The sequence below is a fragment of the Gallus gallus genome, chromosome 3, assembly GCF_016699485.2.
Source record: "Gallus gallus isolate bGalGal1 chromosome 3, bGalGal1.mat.broiler.GRCg7b, whole genome shotgun sequence".
In the NCBI taxonomy this organism is placed as follows: Eukaryota; Metazoa; Chordata; class Aves; order Galliformes; family Phasianidae; genus Gallus; species Gallus gallus.
The window spans coordinates 80,107,199-80,125,792 of NC_052534.1; the positions used below are offsets into that span (position 1 = coordinate 80,107,199).

An 18,594-nucleotide genomic window follows, 5' to 3' on the forward strand; every position below is an offset into this window, starting at 1 on the left:
TCTTTACTGATTATGACATGGGAGCTTTGAGTGTTCTTCTTTCTATTAAATGAATTTTTAATAATGTAGGACTTAATTAAACTTTGCTGGAAGTCCAAGGGGAAATCTTCTCACTCAGTCTAGTGCAAACAGCAGCAGGAAGGCAGTAAGTAAAGTGACTGATTTCAAAGTTCTTATGCTCTGTGTAAACTGTATGGTTTTCTCTAGGCACAATTCAGAAGATGAGGTAAAATCTATGAAATTACTCATATTTCAGCTGGAAAAGCAGGTAGCTGTGATAATGCATTGTTGAGCTTCATATTTACTACTATGTAGTTTGGGAAAAAGTTCTGTATCTCTGTAAGATATCACATAGAAGGATAAGTCTCAAATTATTTGACATTATGAAAACAACATAAAATTTATTTCTCACCACATAGGATTACCAGAGAATGTGGTAAGTTAGAAGCTGCCCATGGTGTTTATTTATGCTATTCAACACCTAGGCAGGTCCTGTGTGAAAATGCAGTCCCACCATCTTTTCTGTCTATGCTACAAGGTTCTTCTTGTCTCAGTCAATGTTATACCACGCAGTTCAGAGCCCATAGTTTTTTCATTCACATCAGCTCTCACATATATTCCACTTGTATATTCTGATTTAATTATAGCAATTTCTATACAAACGTTAAGGAATTCTATTTATCATTGTCAGTTTCCATGATGGGGCTTTTCACTGTCGTGCTTTTTATATTTTTTTCCCCAACTTTACTTATAACCCAAAACAAATGAAATTCTTCACCTCAACTTACATGAAAGAAAAAATCTCAATGACTGACTTAAAACATTCTTAGCTATGAAACTAAGTGTTTCTAAACAGTACAAAATAATAAATATTGTTTTTAAGAGTAGAAACTAACCTACAGCCTTAACTGCAGAAATCTTTAATGCATCTACAATGAAGCGTATCTGTTGTATGTGTGTATACATACTATTTTGCTGACAATACAAAAAACAGTCCTGCAAGGTAGAAAAATCCGAAACCATCATATACTTGAGTTTTCAGCAATCTACCTTGGGGATCACAGATATTTTATAAATAAATAAATAAATCATATCTGTGAGTTTATTTATATCTAGATCAAAATCTAAATGTTTTTACAGTTATAATAATCTTGACCTAGGAATCTGATTTGAAACTATCATTAGTTGGTAGCGGATTGATGATATTCTAGTGTAGGCTAATAGAACAAAAAGTCCTTCCATCATCTTCTCACAGCAAATCATGAAATGACCTTAAAATCATGGTATTTCCATTCACTCAAAAAATTTTAAGGTCAGAGACTCATAAAACTACCCTGATAGTATGAGATACAGCAAAGGAAATAATCTGTTTAGATAATTCATAAAGTCTTGTTCACATTACTGCTAGTGGTCAACCATTCACTGACTTAGAGGAGAAGTAAAGAAGAATCAGCACTGTGTCCGTCTGTGTGACCCCCCTCTCTCTGACTGCACAGAAAAAAAAAAATCACTGTGAAATCTCATGAGCAGACTCACAGGACTGGGAGGGGAAACAATCTGATTGGTACTTTTGTTCATCATAAGAGCAAAAACCAGATTGAAGAAGAGGAAAGGAGGCAAGCATTTCTATAAACTGCTGAATATAAAACAGGATCAAACTATTTCATTGCCCTGTTTAACCATATCAAATATTTCTCAACAAATAACTTCATTCACTCAACTACATTTAATGTAGAGGTCATTTCTACATTTTGTTACACCCTCACAGTTGCTTGTAAACATGCTGATAATTAAATCACCCATTTCTATCTGATTGATAGGAAAGATGAAATATCCACAGACAAAACAGGTGGCAAAAAGCTGGAAGACATTCCTTCTGTTTCTACAGGTAATGTCAAATCTGCCTGCTCTGTAACTGCCCATCAAATAGAATCGCTAAAACCAGTCATCTTAGAAGGCTGTAACTGAACAAATGCTGTAGAAGCATGGCAAGTTCAGTCAAGTACAACAAAAGCAGCTTAGCAAAGTAGTCTATAATAAGCAGTTCTTGTTATTCCTACAGCATGTCTGCTATTCAAGTGTAGCATTTCATATCTGTTTCATTGTCTTTAAATGCATCTTATAAACTATATTTTGATAGTTTCATGTGTAGGGAGTGGAGCATATTTTTCTTCAGTTATAAAGTAGCATTTAGAGCATCCGCTGCTGCTTTTTTTTTTTAGCCAAAATAATCAAACAGAAGAAAAATATTATTTCTGACAGAAAGTCACAGTGAAGCCAAGAGATTAATTTGAGTAATTGCTCCATTTAGACATACCAACACTGCTGCATACCAGAGTACTTTAAAATGATAGAAATAAATGTAATTTTAAAATCTGTAAATATGAGCATTTGGTTCAAGTAGGAAACATCCTGCACACATATTTCTAGGATGGTTGAATAGGACAGAATCATTGATTGTAAATTCTAGCACGGTAGCTTCGTCTCCAAATAGAAAATTGTCAAAACCTCTTATTACTGTAACCAGAAAGGAAAATCACTATAACACAGACAAAGATCCTTAAGCAAGATGACCAATAGAAAAAGGGGAAGATCTGTCCATCTTAATGCACAAACCATTCTCACATGATTTTATTCGGAACCCTGCCAGGTCCCCCCAGCGCATCCCTTTCTACGTACACACTGGTACCTAACGGAACACTGCTCAATGAAATTGTCAATGAGACCAAGACTCCTGTGAAGGTGAGATGAAGACTTGCAGCCTGCTTTCCTATTCAGTCTTTTCATTCACCTTTCTGAATTTAGCTAGCAGAAAAAGAAAAAGAGGGATAGAAAAAAAGGGGGAAGCCTTTTAAATGCTTAGTGTGGAGAACTATTAGTTCTCCCCACTGTTACTGCTGCTTTGTTTTATCAGTTCTACATCATGAATGATGATTTCTGTATATGCAGTAGGAAGTATAAAAATATTACAACCATTTTTTTAAACAGTTTTTTTTTTTTTTTTTTTTTTTTAATATCGGGGCCTGTTGCTTATTTTACACCATTTTTCAAACCTGTTTTACATTTTAAACCTTCTGGAAGCCCTCTGGAGTCAGATTGAGGCCTCTCCAAGGCCCAAGGACACTGCATGGGCTTTGCTGCTGAGGAGTCCTGGGTAGGAGACAACACTTTGCTTTTCCCTTTTGCTTTGCTCTCAGAATTCCTTTTCTTTCTAAAGACTTTCCCCTTCTACAGTAGCACCTTGGAAAGCTCCTCTGTATTTTTGTTGGCATGTTCTGGATGTAAACAGAGACTCATGCCATCCCCTTCCTACTTCAGTGACATCATGGTCTTGACAGCAGGATGGAAATGCTGTCCAAAACCTTACCCATCACACCGCAGGACAAGCTCCTCTGCCCTGGTACAGTAATTACACCAGAATAATCCCAGATAAGCTTTTTTCTTTTTTAACTATTTAAAATAATTACATCCTTAGGGCCCAGGGAAATATAATCTTAAAAGTTTTGACTACCAACTTGTAACAGCTGTTGGATGGAAAGAGCAGATACAAAAATGAAGAAAAAAATGGTTTAAAAATTGTCTTTTTTGAGAAGTTTGAGATGGCATAAACTAGTTACAGATCCCCTCATTTTTTTTCTGCCTACTTGTTTGTAGCCAGTCCCCTAAAGGCTGGCTAAAAATGTCACAAGGCAGCAATATATTTATAGAAAGTAAGTTTGCCTTGATCTTGTGTTTATATTGTAGAATGATCTTTAACAAATAGCCATATCTTTATATACAGTGAAAAATATTTTCCTTCAAAACTGAGGCATCTCAAGTAGTGGCTTAGAAGAATTAAGTATGGAGAATTAACCGGGGCAGAAAAATTTATTTCCAATGAAGAAAACATTGTAATTACATCTATGTTTCCTCTACTGCTTATTCTTGAAAACTATCAAAACCCTGGCATACATATGGTCCAGATGTCTCCAGTAGCCTTATGCCAGCCCATCCTACAGCAGAAATGGAAATCGCATCTCTGTGTGGGATTCAGGCTGATATATTTTCTGTTCTTTTGTACCAGCTTCACCTCAATCATCGTCTTGCTCTTATTATGATTTCAACCCAAGGTTGAAAAAGCCTGGCTGGGAGTAGAATTATCCTAGAGCAAATTCAAATATGAAAAATTATTAAAAGACTACAGAATATAAATTACTAATAAGTATAAATAAGCCACGTATATGCAGTCAGTGCAGTAAAGTTCCCTGAGTGACATCTCTGTATCACTTCCTTATGCATTTGTGCTCCAAGACTTTGGATCATGGAGCTCTTTTCCAATCTTCAGGATCATCTAGTCCACTCACTCACCTACCACCAATATTTTCCCACTAAACCACGTCCCTTAGTACAACATCTACACAATTCTTGAACATCTCCAAGGAGAGTGACTCAACCACCTCCCTGGGCAGCTAGTTCCAGAATCTAACCACTCTTTTGGAGAAAATTTTTTCCTAATACCCAATACCAACTTGAATTTGAAGCTCTAGTTTGTGAATAAGGAACAAGACATATCCCTTGACATTGAAATTAGCAAAAGGATGAGTAGGGAAATCTTTGACTGTACCCACAGTGACCAAAAACCAGCCTGAAAATGAATTAGCTTCTTGAAAGTAATGTTACAGAAGGGAAAAACTACTAAACAGAGACCAAATTTATTAACAGTAGTGGGAATTAATAAATAAAATAAGAGTACTTCTAATAACAGTAAGTCATCTGCACAGGAAAGGTATAACATGGGTAGGGCCAATTCTACTTTATCATCGGGAAAACAAATGTCTGTTACAGTTTCATGTTCAGAAACTCATATATTAGTAGTTTTTCTCTTATTAACCAATGTACTCTGAGGGTAGGATATCAACCAGCTTTTAACATTTACTTGTTCCTCTCCTTGAGGTCATGAACTGCCCTCCAAAGTCACAAATAAAGCCATACTACTTTAATGACATAGGAGACAAGAAGTGGTAACTGCAAAAAAAAAAAGTTTCATTTGCTTCATTGTGTTCTTTTATGAATATAAGAGAATATAAAATGAAGATCTCAAGCCACAGAAAAAAAAACTCATTTGCAAAGAATAAAATCAAGTGGCTGTGAACTGTCACCATTTGTAGGACCTGGTTCAGAAAGATTTTTGGGGTATGGATTTAAAAAGGAACTCGTCTGTCTATTAAATGTTGATATGTAAAGGGAAAACAATCACTCGCCTTTATTTCTTTTTTCTTTTCTTTCCCCTCTCCTCTTTCAGGAGCTAGGAACAAATACAGTGCCAGAACTGCCTGCAGAGCAAATGGTAGAATTCAGTGTCACCCTCACTGATCAGGAATACACAGCTGAACTTAGTGATCCAAACTCCCCACAGTATCGACAATTAGCTGCCAAATTTCAACTGCAGGTAAGGAGGCTCAGTGAATACTGAAATCTTGGTTTTATACCTTGTATAGATTTGTAACATGAAGCTAACTTCACCGTGAAAAAGAACTAGAATAAAACATTCTCATTTAAAGAAGACAATGCCTATCGTCTCAAGACCTTCAGTTTTCCTTCAGGTATAGCCATCTTTTCCCATTGTTTAGGCCATCTGTCCAGCTGCCAAGCTAACAAGCAATCATCTTGGTCATCAGTGAAACCTCATAACTGATGAGGAGAATGTTGTTCCATCTGTAACTTTAGGAATATCATTTGGGATTAATCAGGAATTCATGGACAATATCACTTTATCATAATTTAATTTCTGCAATAAATGTAATGAAAAATGTAATATAAATGTTAAAAGTAATTAGCTACTGTGGTCTGGACTATTTTTCAAAGGACTTTCAGTCATTTTTTTTGTGCATTACCATAATTTCTCTAAGAACTGGAACATCTGCAGTGTCTTCATATAATTAATAATGATAACGTGATGTTCAACTATCATTTTTAGAGATAGCAGTTAATGGTGATGTTCCCGAAAGCTTTTCTTAGTAAAATTAAATGAGCCTTCTCATCAGTTTCATGAGTGCTCCTCAGTACAAGCTATTTCACTATCCTGGTTCAGTTTCAGATATGCATAGAAAAACAGAGAAGAAAATGTTGGCAGAACCAATAAAAACTAGATTCTTCAGTATTATCCTCAAACAGAACAGCCCGCATACATACATGTAATAGTGCAAGTCAGCAATATGACTTTCATTTAATTAATTTTAAAATATTCCTATAGCACAGAATAAGTAGAATATGAGAAAGTGCATACACACTGCACTTGACTTATAAGCTATTTTCCATTGTTGTGAAATTTTATCTGAACACTTCATAGTATCCATAGCTGTTCTTAACATGAAATGCTGACAAGGCAATGATTTGTAGTCCAGTAGCATGAAACATAGCTAATGCACTTTTCTCCAAAGAATTTCATAGAGACATTCTTACTTACGTAATTATGTAATTATTACTTCTACACCATTTTTACTTTTAGATCAAGTAGTTACCTCCATTCCTTTCCTTACTAGCAGAAGAAATACCTAGATGACGTGCTGCCTGTTCCATAGCACGACCAGAAATTGAATCAAAAAGGAACTGTGTTTTTAAAAATAATCCCACTCCTCTTCTGAAAAAGATGTACATAAAATACTTAATTTGGCTCAGCTACAACAGGAAAAGATCAATTTGTATTTATCAGTTAGCAGTAGCTCAAAATACTGTCGATTACTGAGATGCTGAGAAAAATTTATTCTAATCTGAAAAAATGTATGCAGAGATCACATTTATTTTGAACTTCATTTGCCTATTAACTGCTAAAGCAGACAGCAAAGATTTTGTTTCAGTTGAGCAACGACAATAGCACAAAAAGGGTACTTAAGGTTGTTTCGTAAAGCCCTCTCTGAAACGTGAAAAATATAGTCTAGATACACAACCTGAGGGTTTGCTTTTTAACAGTAAGAGTTACACTGAATTAATGAGTTTATGTTTTTCTATAGATGCAAAAAATATTTGAGAAACTTCCAGGATTTAAAGAAATCCACGTATTAGGATTTAAGTAAGTAAGAAAATGGGGTTAATTTCTCTATTGGTTGCTAGGATTCTACTCTCCCTTCTTTCCTTCACATGAAGGGACTTATTCATAGTGGAATATGTGTTAGTATAAATAGAAAATAGTTCTCTGGGAGCAATACAGCAACAATATGGAGAGAAGTGCAAATACATCCCAAGTGAGACTACAAGCTTTCAAATTATTAAGTAGTGGCTTTAATTCTCTGAGAAATCCTACTGTAGGTGAAGTAAAATAAATGCTTTGAAATTATTGCATTAAGGAATTTCTTAAATGACAAGGAGAGTTAAAGGCAGGATAATTTAGATAGCTACACTTGTGTGGATCCTGCGCCCTTCACAGTCAAAGTGAAGGTTCTTTGGAAATAGAAAGTTGCAGGAGGACACAAGTGCACGTACAAAAGTTTCAAATAGGTTTCTGCCAGGTACGTCAAACAATTCTTTTGATTAGATTCCTCTTCTTTCTTGCCAGTTCTGTTAGCATTAACTTCTTTCCATGTTTACTGCTGATACAAGCTGCAGTGTTTTTTTCCCCCCCAATAGAGAATATACAGTTCCTTTCAAAAACTTCAATTGTTGTGCTTCAGTAGACAAAAGTACATTATATAAAGAGTCAAGGGAAAACCAAATTACTAGCAGCAGTAAATAACAAAATTGAAAGCAAAGAAAGAGAAGGAAGAGACAGAAATATGTGGGCTTATGGCACAGCATTAGGAACACTCAAGCCTTCTTGTAATATTCAATAGATGTTGAAAAACATGCTTATCAAAATTTAATTTTAGAAAATTTCCAAGCTGGATGTGGCTCTGGGCAGCCTGGTCCAGTAGTTGGTGACCCTGAGCGTGGCAGAGGGGTTTAAACCAGATGATCATTATGGTCCTTTTCAACCCAGGCCATTCTATGATCATATGATTCCTAGCTTTTGCTCATAAAATTGCTTGTAAGTAGAAGAGAAAAGAGCAAACAAGTGAAAATGACTTGCATAACATTTTGATAATTAAAGTAAGAAAATGCTGGCTACTGCATAACAAGCAAATATCTTCAATAGCACCTCACAGATACAACTTACATTAAGTAATCTCTTTCAGTTGTGACTCTAAGATATATGTAATCTATTTCAGCTTAGTATCACATTCTTAGCTCTCTGTAGCTGATAAGAAGGTACATTCATCAATATGAATGACCAGAGCTGCCCATCATCTAGTGATTTAGCTAGCTAGGTCCACAAAAACAGGCCTTAGGTATGTTGCTGTCCATTCTCCTTTGACCATATTACCACATTTATTCACAGCATTTTCCACAAGGCAGTATGAAAAGACAGCATTAGAGATGAGCCAGAGAATTCATCAAGGGAGATAATGACAAGAAGGTCAACATAGGCATGTCCTTCAAAGTGAATAATAGATCATTACCCCTGTGGCTAGGATGAGAGTTGGTACAATGTGTAGTCACAGTAATGGTTGCTTCTACTGTCAAAGGTGTTCATCACCACTGTAAAGAAATATTCAGCAATGCTCAAATTGCACCATTGGTAGTGAAAAATAGGAAAGATATTTCAAATATTTCAGACTATCAAGGTAAAGTAAAACTCCTGTTTTTCCACTGAAAACATGATGATTTCTGCTACTTTGAAGGGAAAAAGAGCAATGATGGAGAGCAGGCTGTCATTTTCACACAGAAATAAAAATCATAGGTAATGCATAGAAGATAAGTTGTCAGCAGATATTTTTGATGTACAACTGATTGATTTAGCAGTATGTATAACTTCATTTCTTTTTCTTTTGCAATCCTCTATGGTACTCTTTTTTTTCTGCAATGGAATGAAGACAGAAGAAGGAGAAAGATGGGTAATTTGTCTCTAATTAATGATGAAGTTTAATCATTTTATAGACTAAGAAATTAAGACAAATCAATAAATAGTATTTATCTTGATGTGATCAAGTGAATTAATTTCTGTTCAGGTATAGAATTTGTGACATAAAGCAATAGGGGCAGCTTTCACTTTCGTCTGCAAGGTTCATACAATCAAGCTTGTCAGGATGTCTCTCAAGGAAAGAAAACTGACTGACATAAGAAAATTTACATTCAGATGATAAAACATCTCTCAGTCATAAAGTTAACTTTTTTTTAAAAAAAAAGAAAACTGCATATTAAATTTTCAGTTTTGATCATCACTTCCCTAGCTTTCCCACACAAATGCTATCTTCAGCAAGTATGCAGGATTTGCTTGGTTACCTCTGTTATCATGAAGAATAGAGCGGCAAAGAGACTAGTTACTAGCTTAATAAAATGCAGGGAGCTACTGACTCGTAATACAACTACACTTTTTTTTTTTTTTTGCTTAGAGGTGCTGCTGGGGAATAATTTTTATGGCAGATCCTAGAATTTCTCTTTTACTCCTAGTTTAAATGGAAGAATTTTCTACTTCTTTTCACAGATTCTTACAACATCATGTAAACATAAATCCATAGCACATACCAGATAAGGTGTACTTCCCCTCTCTCTGTGTATCTGATATTGTAGAAAACAACAAATGTTTTACTTGTTCTTTTTCATGTTAATTATGTGAATTTACAATCTGTGAAAAGTGATGTATCAATAATTTGGAAGATTCAAGTCTTCTATTAAGCAAGAAGCTATACATACTCATTTGAATTTTGAAAAGCTGTCTCCCATTGTGAAATATTATTTTCTTGCCAAATAAGCTAACTTCCCTGACTTGTTTCATAAAAAAAAAATTGCCCCAGAGCTGATAGGGTTTTTTCTTATCTGTAGTTTTATGAACTTTTAAATCCCTTTTGGTACGTTCCTGTATAATTAGTAGGTGATTATTGCTTCTTGTAACAGCCAGCGTGCATTTATGCTTGTTTAATTTAATAATCAACTGTGTCAAGCAATATTACCAGCTCCACAGGTCTGAGTAGACATCTTAAACTGGATTATGTTAGAATATTTTTATACTTTTATTCAACATATGAAGTTTTAAATTTAAAGTATGAACAGAAGGAGAAAAGGCTTAGGCATAGTAAAAGTAATTTGAACATTACAGTGTCATTAGAAAGCAGCGTATCTGTATTATTTTTACAGCAGAGAATATGTTGTGGTTGCATGATTTTTTTGTTTGCTTCTTCCTAAGATCAGCCTTCAGGCAGTAACTGATTTTGCTGCACTGGACACTTCTGCATCTTCCCTTTGCAGGTCAAGCAGCACTATAGCACGATACATGGTAAACTTTGAGAGAGATGGCTCAGAAATCAAAAGCACTGCAGATGACATGTCAACTATTGGATCAAATAAGGTTGAAAATGAAAAGGTACCACTCTCTGCAAAGGAAGAGAGGGAAATATCAGCAACCAAACTCACAGTAACAGACCTTCAGCAGCTGGTTGCCACAGCACTCCATGAAGACAGATCCCTACCAGTGGACCTTGGGACACTTCGGTTTACTGATGGTCAGTAGGCAGGCCAATACTGTGCACAAGTCTGAACTCTGCCCTTGCAAATTTATGCAATTTTAGTAAAGTGTCCTTAACTTTGTTCATGGCCATTTTCATCTGATGTATCTACATCTCCTAAGTGTTGCAAAACAGTTGAAGGATGAACAGATCAAAGGTAAAGTTTGTAACAAAATACAGCTCTGTGTTTAAATAGTTGGACTTCCAATCATATTGGAGGTGTTTTAATTTGCTTAGAAAATCTGGATATTTTGCACAGTACGACAAGCCAGAGAAGAAAAAATAAAAATAACTTGAATATTCACCAAATCATTCTGAACTCCCAGTATGGACAATCACCTTTCTTTAATAAGATAAAAAGTAAGGGGTTTCTCTAACCTAAGTTTAGCTTTTAACAGCTAAACTTCTATTGTAAGCAAGTCCCATAACCTCCTGATGGAGAAACAGAGAGGGACAGGCACCTTAAAGGGCAGAGATGAATACAAGTTTAAGATTTAAAAGAAGGGGAATACAAATTTAGAGTATTAATAAAGGTGGGTGAGAATAGCCCTAGCTGAAGGGCTGCATCTAGTGCAGCTAATAAATACCCCTTTATAGCCCATCAATTTTTTCAAAGCTAGCAAAGCCCTAGCACTGGGGAGATGAGTTAAAAAAAAAAAAAAAATCAGGGAAATAACATTAAAGTGTTCCTCATATGTATGCTTGTCAAAATGATGTTAAAACACAGACCATATCATAGCTATACTGTTTCATGTACAGGTAGCAGAATTTTCTTCCCTCTAAAAAAATAGAGAGATGAATTAATACTTTCTGTAGTATTAAAATATCATATTTTAATACAGTTTAAAGGTGTCAAGCCAAATTTTCATGATATAGAACACTTAATTGGTGTCTATTTTTAATCAACTTTTTCCTCTAGTTACATTTAATAAACAGTTTTAGAAAAGCAACATGCATGTATGTGTGCTTGAAGAGTTCCTCTGAGATGGCTAAAGCAGTGCTAAAGCCAAAACACAGAGTAGCAATGGTGTGGACTCCTGGTAAAACTGAAAACAATTTAGGCTTAATGAACAGCATGGTTCATCCAGCTATGCCCAGTTCAGCTCTCCGCAGCCCTATCCCATTTATACTAAATAAAGAATACAAAGAATACTGCATATAAAACCTCCTGCTTTTAATTTGAAATTTGAAATTCATGCCTCTGTTCTTAACATGGATCTTTAAAAATCATCTTTTTAATGGAGAATAGTTTTAATACATTTTTTCCTTGTGTTTGAACAATTTTCAGTGTGCTTTGCTGAAATATTGGTTTTTTTGTTTTGTTTGTTTTGTTTTTTGTTTTGTTTTTTTTTGTTTTGTTTTTTCCTCCCCAGAACCTATTAAACCATCAAGTGATTTTGATAATGACATCCAAGGCATGGTCACTATTCCTCTGGCAGGCCCTGATTTGGTGAGTTAATTCCACCTCTTTTATTTATCTATTTATTCATGAGAAGCGACCTTAAGCACCAAGAAGGTGCTTGTAAATATACAGTAAAACGCTCTTTTGCAGAAATATATATCTGCCTTTTATATATGCTATAACAATGAGTACTGTGGTGATATAGTGCAAGAATAGATATGGTTTAAAGCACAGGTGAATATTACCACTTGATTGCATTTTCCAGTTTCAATTAAAAATAAACAACTGCTCACCAGTTCAGTAGCGCATCTCAATGAGAGGAGAGCAAGTGACAGGTGTAGTAATCTTGTCATCAACACAGGTCATCTTTCTTTGACTGCATTTAAAATACCAGGCAATATGATTGGGATCACATACATATGTGAGACCTTTGTTGTATTTCATGACTTCATGCTGAATTAGATTCCCATGGCTAAAGATTATTGGCTGTTTTAGCAGTGAAAGTTAAACACAATAATGAAAACTACCTTTACAATCTGCTTCCCTCTGAAATCCTTTCTTAGGATGACACCATAAGCGCAGAACTCCCACTGGTTTATCCCAGCCCAATAACAGTGGACCAAACCAGAGACATCTTTGTTGATGAATTTACAACTGGAATCACTGATCTAAGCAGAGAGATTGGTGGACCTGAAGACTTTGATAGTAATTTTATTACATCTGAACCTGCATTCCCTACCAAACCCTCCAGAGAACCACCTCACGACAGATCTCCAGACACAGAAGATATCACTACTGATTACCAAAGATTTACAGTGCCTTTCAGTGCTCTGGTTAGCACGGACAGTCCTGCAAAACCAGAGGATTCCTACCTGCCTCCTCCAGCAGATGAGTCAGATAGCAATGACTTAATCACCGATGAGTCTCCAACAGAGCAGGTTATCACACCGGCAGTTTACACCACAGGTAGCTTTACCCTACCTACTTTCCTGCAAGCCACAGATAAGGATACTGAAGCTGAGATGAAGAAAGAACTGGTTGGAGTAACAGAACCACTTTTCAAGGAAGCTGATAGAGACAGCCTGTCTGGTCAAGGTAAGATGCAATAGACCTTTCCACAAGAAGGAGTAGGAGAAATGTTGTTATTAAACATACAGTCACATGTAAGTACAGGACATATTCTTTTAACTTTTCACTTTCAGTTGTGACACAAATATTTCTGTGCCATCAAAGAGAAAATCATACTTTGCAATTCTGAAACAAAAAATAAACCACAAATGCTAAAGCATAAGGAAATAAGGCAGGATTTGTACTCTGTATTGTGGTAGAATTTCAGACTGACAGAGCATAAAGATATATTGGAAAAACAAATAAATAAAAGCAATCCCAGCTAACACAAACAAGAACTATTACAGTATTTAAAACAAAGAAGGTAAATTACTGTGGCTTTTATAGGCGGATCTGGATGATAGCCACAATATCATGAAATAATATATTCCAAGCAAGGAGTGCTGTGTATTAGAAAAGTGTACATTTATGCAGATCTGAAGAACATAAATACTTCTTAAAAATTACTATTTTCCGTTTTTGTTTATTCAGTCTTTTTCATTCAGTGGGATTTTTTAATGGCCCTCAGAGGTATGAGGAAAAAACAGATAACAAATCAGAAAACGTATGTATGCTTATATCTGGGTGAAGAAAAGTCTGCATAATCTAACCCTTAAAATGAGAAATATGTTAGCCATGTTTCCCACAGCTATGAGGAAAGCATTGACCCTGCAGGTGAAACAAATTAGGACAAAGACACCAGGATCAGATCAAGGACACAGGTATATTAGAATTTACCCTGGAGCCACAAAATATCAGTAATCCTAAAGTCTCCATCACTATCATGGCATAACACTTGTTCTATTGCACAAAATGCACAGGATTACCTTCTACTGGAAAAGCATATTCTCACACACAGAATAGTGGATGCGTTCTTTTGCGTTTTTTCTGTAATAGACACATCATATGCCACGAGCAAGCACAACTCTTCCTCACTGCATGTGCAGGTTTATTACAGCACCGAGTTAAAGATTTGCCTATATACAAAGAGTTTTGAAGTGAAAGCATACAATCAACAAATATATAGAGGAGTGCAGTTAGATTAGTATCCGCAGATAGCATGGCAAGAAAGATAATAATTAGAAATAGATGGAAATAGATGGACACACCTGTGTCTTAGGCTTGCAGGAAAAACTCCAAGAGGAGCAATCTCCAGAAAGAAATCCTTCCCTACTGACAGTCAGCCCTTAAGTGTGGTCTAGGAGAGGTAGAGCCAGGCTCTACCCCTTCCAGTCACACAGGTGAATTGCCTTCACCTGTGCTCCCACGGCTGACTCAGTGCTCACCTCAGGTGATCAATCAGAGGTTCAGGCCATGATTCAACAGTTCCCATACAGAAAGAAAAGCAAATACTTCATGATTAGCAAAGTGACTTAAAGATTAGAAAAACATTTATTATAAGAATTAACTGTGAAATGTTCCTGAAATGAAAGTTTGTAATAAAAAGTGTTGAAAGGAACAATTTTCAGTGTGTACTGACAAGTCTTACAATGCTGCTGCTAACAGTCCAGCAGGGAGAAGACCTATGAACTTTTGTTCCATTCACTCATGAGATCAGGGACACGTAATAAAGCATATCTGTTCTGCATTTTGCTAAATAGCTGAAAATCCTTGTAGCCTAACATCTCCCAGTGACTGGAGAAAAGCAGTTAGGACTATTTCACCTACCAGAAATGCAGAGCAGCATGTGCTGAGGATCCTAGATCTTTTATTTTCCTTCAGAAATTGTGAAAAGCTTGTTTACTGCAGTGTTTTCCAGCTACTGCCTGAGTGCTTTTCACTGAATGGGAGGAAGAGACAAACCTCCCTCTGGCCCCAAGGTTAGGGCTTACTTGGCTATTCCCCAGTGGCGGTGCAGGAGCACCTGTCACTTGGCTCTCATAAAGGTTTCAGGTCAAAGCTAGATGCTGTGCTTCTAAACCATCCTCAGACACTGCATTGCATAGTTTAGTGACAACCAATGCCATGAGGAAAACATCAGGAAATTTTAGGAAGTACAGTGCAAATAGAAAATGCACTATTAGAAGAGATCCAGATTTTGTTTACAAGTTTTTCTCACATAGTTTTAAATTCATTGGGAAGGAAAAAAAAAAAGAAAAAAGAAAAAAGAGAGGGACAGGAAAAGGCTTGTGCTTCCTACTAAAGCCAGTACTGTCTGTGCCCACACAGCATTTAATTTTTCACTTAAAACTTACACTTCTGTGAGTCCTGTGGGTACGGGTTTGATCTTTTGGAATGAACCTTTTCATCACTACTTTCAGAAATTATTTGTTGTGCATGTGGTTTGCAGCCTATCGGTCTACAGAGCAGAATAAACTGCATAGAGCTGTAAAAAAAAAAAAAGAAGAAAAAAAACTTCCCCTGGAAAAGGCCCACAATCTTGCTCCTCCTCGTTAAGCACAAGTTATGTCTAAAATGAGCATTGGCATGTCCGAACTTCATCATCACTTCTGCAAATGAGTAGCAGGAGAAAAAAAATGTCTTCATTCTCCAAAAAGATGGGATGCCACATTAGCAATGACACATAGCTGTATTATATTTGCTTAAAATCTTCTAGAACACAAAACAACATTAACAGAAGAGAGACACTGAACATTTACTGAGTTATTAGAAGACTAGGTAGGGCATACTCTTTAAAACTTTTTCTCTCTTTATAGCTTTTTGGCAGTACTACATGCAGCAACGACTCTATTCTTCTATTTCCCTAGCTATTGCATTTTTTTATAGGAAAAATAGATAAGGAAACTCAGAACTTAACAAAATTTATTATGTAATTTTTATGAAAGTCAGGAGTACTGGTGATATTAACTGAAATAGTGCAAGTAAAATTCATGATTAGCAGGTATAGACTTTTTGCTGCTTTGTGCCTGGCTTCTTCATTTGAGAGCTGCATTTCTTATCAACCTTTAAACTTTTAACTACTGCTGATGTTAAAGAGCAAAAACTACTTAGACCTTTCTGTATGAGGCTGGACAGCCTGCAATTCTACTGCATTTATTCCCAGCCACTTCCCCAGGCTACAAAACAAATGACGGACATTTAGAAATTAATAAAACTTTAAATGTACTCACATTCATCATAAAGAGAAGAGATGGATTGCAAAAACAGCTTAGTCTGTTATTCTTTTTTTGTGCGTCCCTATCAGCTTTATGTTTCACACATGGGCTTACTTGCGTTAGTTATAACCTGTGCATAACTAAAGACTACACATTACTGCAGAGTCCTCAGCAATGAGTGGCTGAAATCCACTCCAGCCACTTAACTGTGTCCACCTGAAGTCATTGTGCAAAGGAATATAAAAAAAATTATTTAATAGCTCGCAGGAAGATCTGCAAGCCCCCACACAAAGTTCTCTATACAAGAGAGAGTCTAGGGAAAGGAAAATAAAAGCAGGAAGGAGTTAAACCAATGAGAGGTGCTTCTAAGACATGAAGGATGGGATTAGTCAGGTGTGGGTAGGCAGTGGGAAGAATGAGCTAGGAGCAGATGTGAGGCTTCTTTTAAGTGATACTGTACTCATTCGAGATAGTGATGATGTCCATAAACAGTAAAAGGCAGACCAGTGAGAATTAGAGAGACTTTTTGACCAGACAGGATAGTAATTACTGCAACCCTTGAAGCAGCCTAGAACTACTAGGAAGATGCAAAGCTGCCTTTCAAATAAGCCTAAAGTGTGAATTCAAATTATGTTTTAAGATTTCCCAGCAACACTAAGAGAAAAACTTTCGTACAAGTGTCTGGTCCTCTTATGGGAAAGTTACCTGGTTACGGGGTTTAAATTTTAAGTAATTATAAAAAGGGGTTTCTTTGCTGTAGCACCTTCAAAATCTGGGCTTCCAATTCTCTATTTATGGATAGTGCAAACAAAACTGCTCTTTTCTACTGAGATACCTGTTCAATGTCTTCTAGAATTCCTCCTTTGGAGTCAGCTCATCTCTCCTTCTTTAAGGTTAAATTTCTTCTCCTTTCTTTCTAGTCTTCCCATGAGTCTACCTAACACAATGTGATTATTCAGAAAGGAGTGTTAGATGTGATGTTATTTCAAAATCCAAGAAAATTCCAGTAGTAAAAAAAATGCAAATAAATGTATAAACAGATAAAGGTGTTCCTGAAGTCTGCAATAACTATAGTGAAATACTTTTACTCCTAAACAGTATGAAAAATTTTAAGTTGCAATTGTTTTGACAATAGCCACTTATAGTTCGTATAATCAAGGTAAATGGTTATCCACAAGCTCTGACTATCATGGAGAAAGCAAACACTATTTCTAGAGATGTTGTTACAGAGATACTGGAGAAAATGAAACTATTGCTAAAATACTTCCGCCGTTTTGTCATTCTCATACATCTTGATCTCATCAACCTGGATCACGCTCAAGAAACACTTTCAGTGAAGATGACTCTGCAGAGTGTATCACAGTGTTTTTCCTGTGAGGAAAAAAGCCCACACTGATGTGTAAATGGTTGCGACATATCTGCATGTGTAGCTGATAAGAGATATGTTCCTTTTAGTAATTGCTCTCATATTTTATGCAGCCTTGTTTTGAGGCATCCTTCGATTTCCTTTGCCTGCCCAGCAGTTCATTCAGTCGTACACTCATTCTGTCTCACTACTATTTTGTAGCAATATCTAGAAAAACCTCAGTTTTCTGGATGTTTGGGGATTCTTTCTGCCTCTGGTTCATTCCCAGCTGCCTGTGGGCCATCTATGGTTAGCACAGCTCTCTATTTGGCATAATCAACGTTGTGATGGAAATGAAAATACCATTACTTCTTGCAAGAACATCTCCAGGTGTTCTGAGTACTGGAATTCACCTCTGCTTTGTGGCAGGAATTCACATGTCTGTTTATACAAGGTAAGAATTCTTCTCTTTTCCTTACATGTTTTTTCTGTTTTTCCCTGCATGTTTTTTTTTACATTAAACTGACTTCTCTCCACATTCTCCCTCATCAGATTCTCTTGACGCCATTTCGCTTGTAACTTCGGATGTGCCAAGAATGCTTTTTGTGAAGGTGCTGCTTTAGCCTGACTCTTGGAAGAACGAACAGGTAGGTCTAGCTGTGTAATCCTCTAGCACTATATACAATAGCAAAGACGTTATCTGTAAATTGAAGATGAGGCTGAATGCAAAAGTTTCAGCAGGCCAATATTAAGATATGACAGGCTTAAGAAAAAGTTCATCATATATTCACCGTTTAGTCATATAAGTTATATACTCAGAGTACTACAGATATCCTGAAGACCCCTAGGGAGTATAGTATATACAGCAACTGATAAAAACTAGTTATTGTTTTTAGACATTGAATCTCCCAAAGAACAGTGCTCTGTTTATTTTGAGCTGCATCAACCACAGTGATCTCTTAACAGGCACAATCATCCCTAAAGCATCTGGTCCAAAATTGTTATCCATATCACTAAAATTGAAAAACATTCTTAAAGTAAAACCAGCAGGATCTTCTCAGTTAGATACCTTCCACCTCTCTCTTACTTGTTCCACAGCAAAACTATGATAAAATCAAATTGTGTATATCCCAGGTGCAGCAGAAAAATAAAATAGTCCTCACTGTGATC

The 18,594-nt window shown here is 36.1% G+C and overlaps 1 protein-coding gene across 2 annotated transcripts in view; it reads left to right on the plus strand.

Moving 5' to 3' along the window:
* Nucleotides 1–18,594, plus strand: part of IMPG1 (interphotoreceptor matrix proteoglycan 1) — a 54,797-nt gene that overhangs the window by 18,296 nt on the left and 17,907 nt on the right. For both annotated transcript variants that reach the window (XM_046938382.1, NM_204241.1), the window contains 8 exon segments: nucleotides 1,821–1,888; nucleotides 2,651–2,742; nucleotides 5,282–5,428; nucleotides 6,990–7,048; nucleotides 8,886–8,906; nucleotides 10,258–10,511; nucleotides 11,888–11,964; nucleotides 12,480–13,011. In XM_046938382.1, coding sequence (XP_046794338.1) covers nucleotides 1,821–1,888; nucleotides 2,651–2,742; nucleotides 5,282–5,428; nucleotides 6,990–7,048; nucleotides 8,886–8,906; nucleotides 10,258–10,511; nucleotides 11,888–11,964; nucleotides 12,480–13,011 — 1,250 coding nt within the window.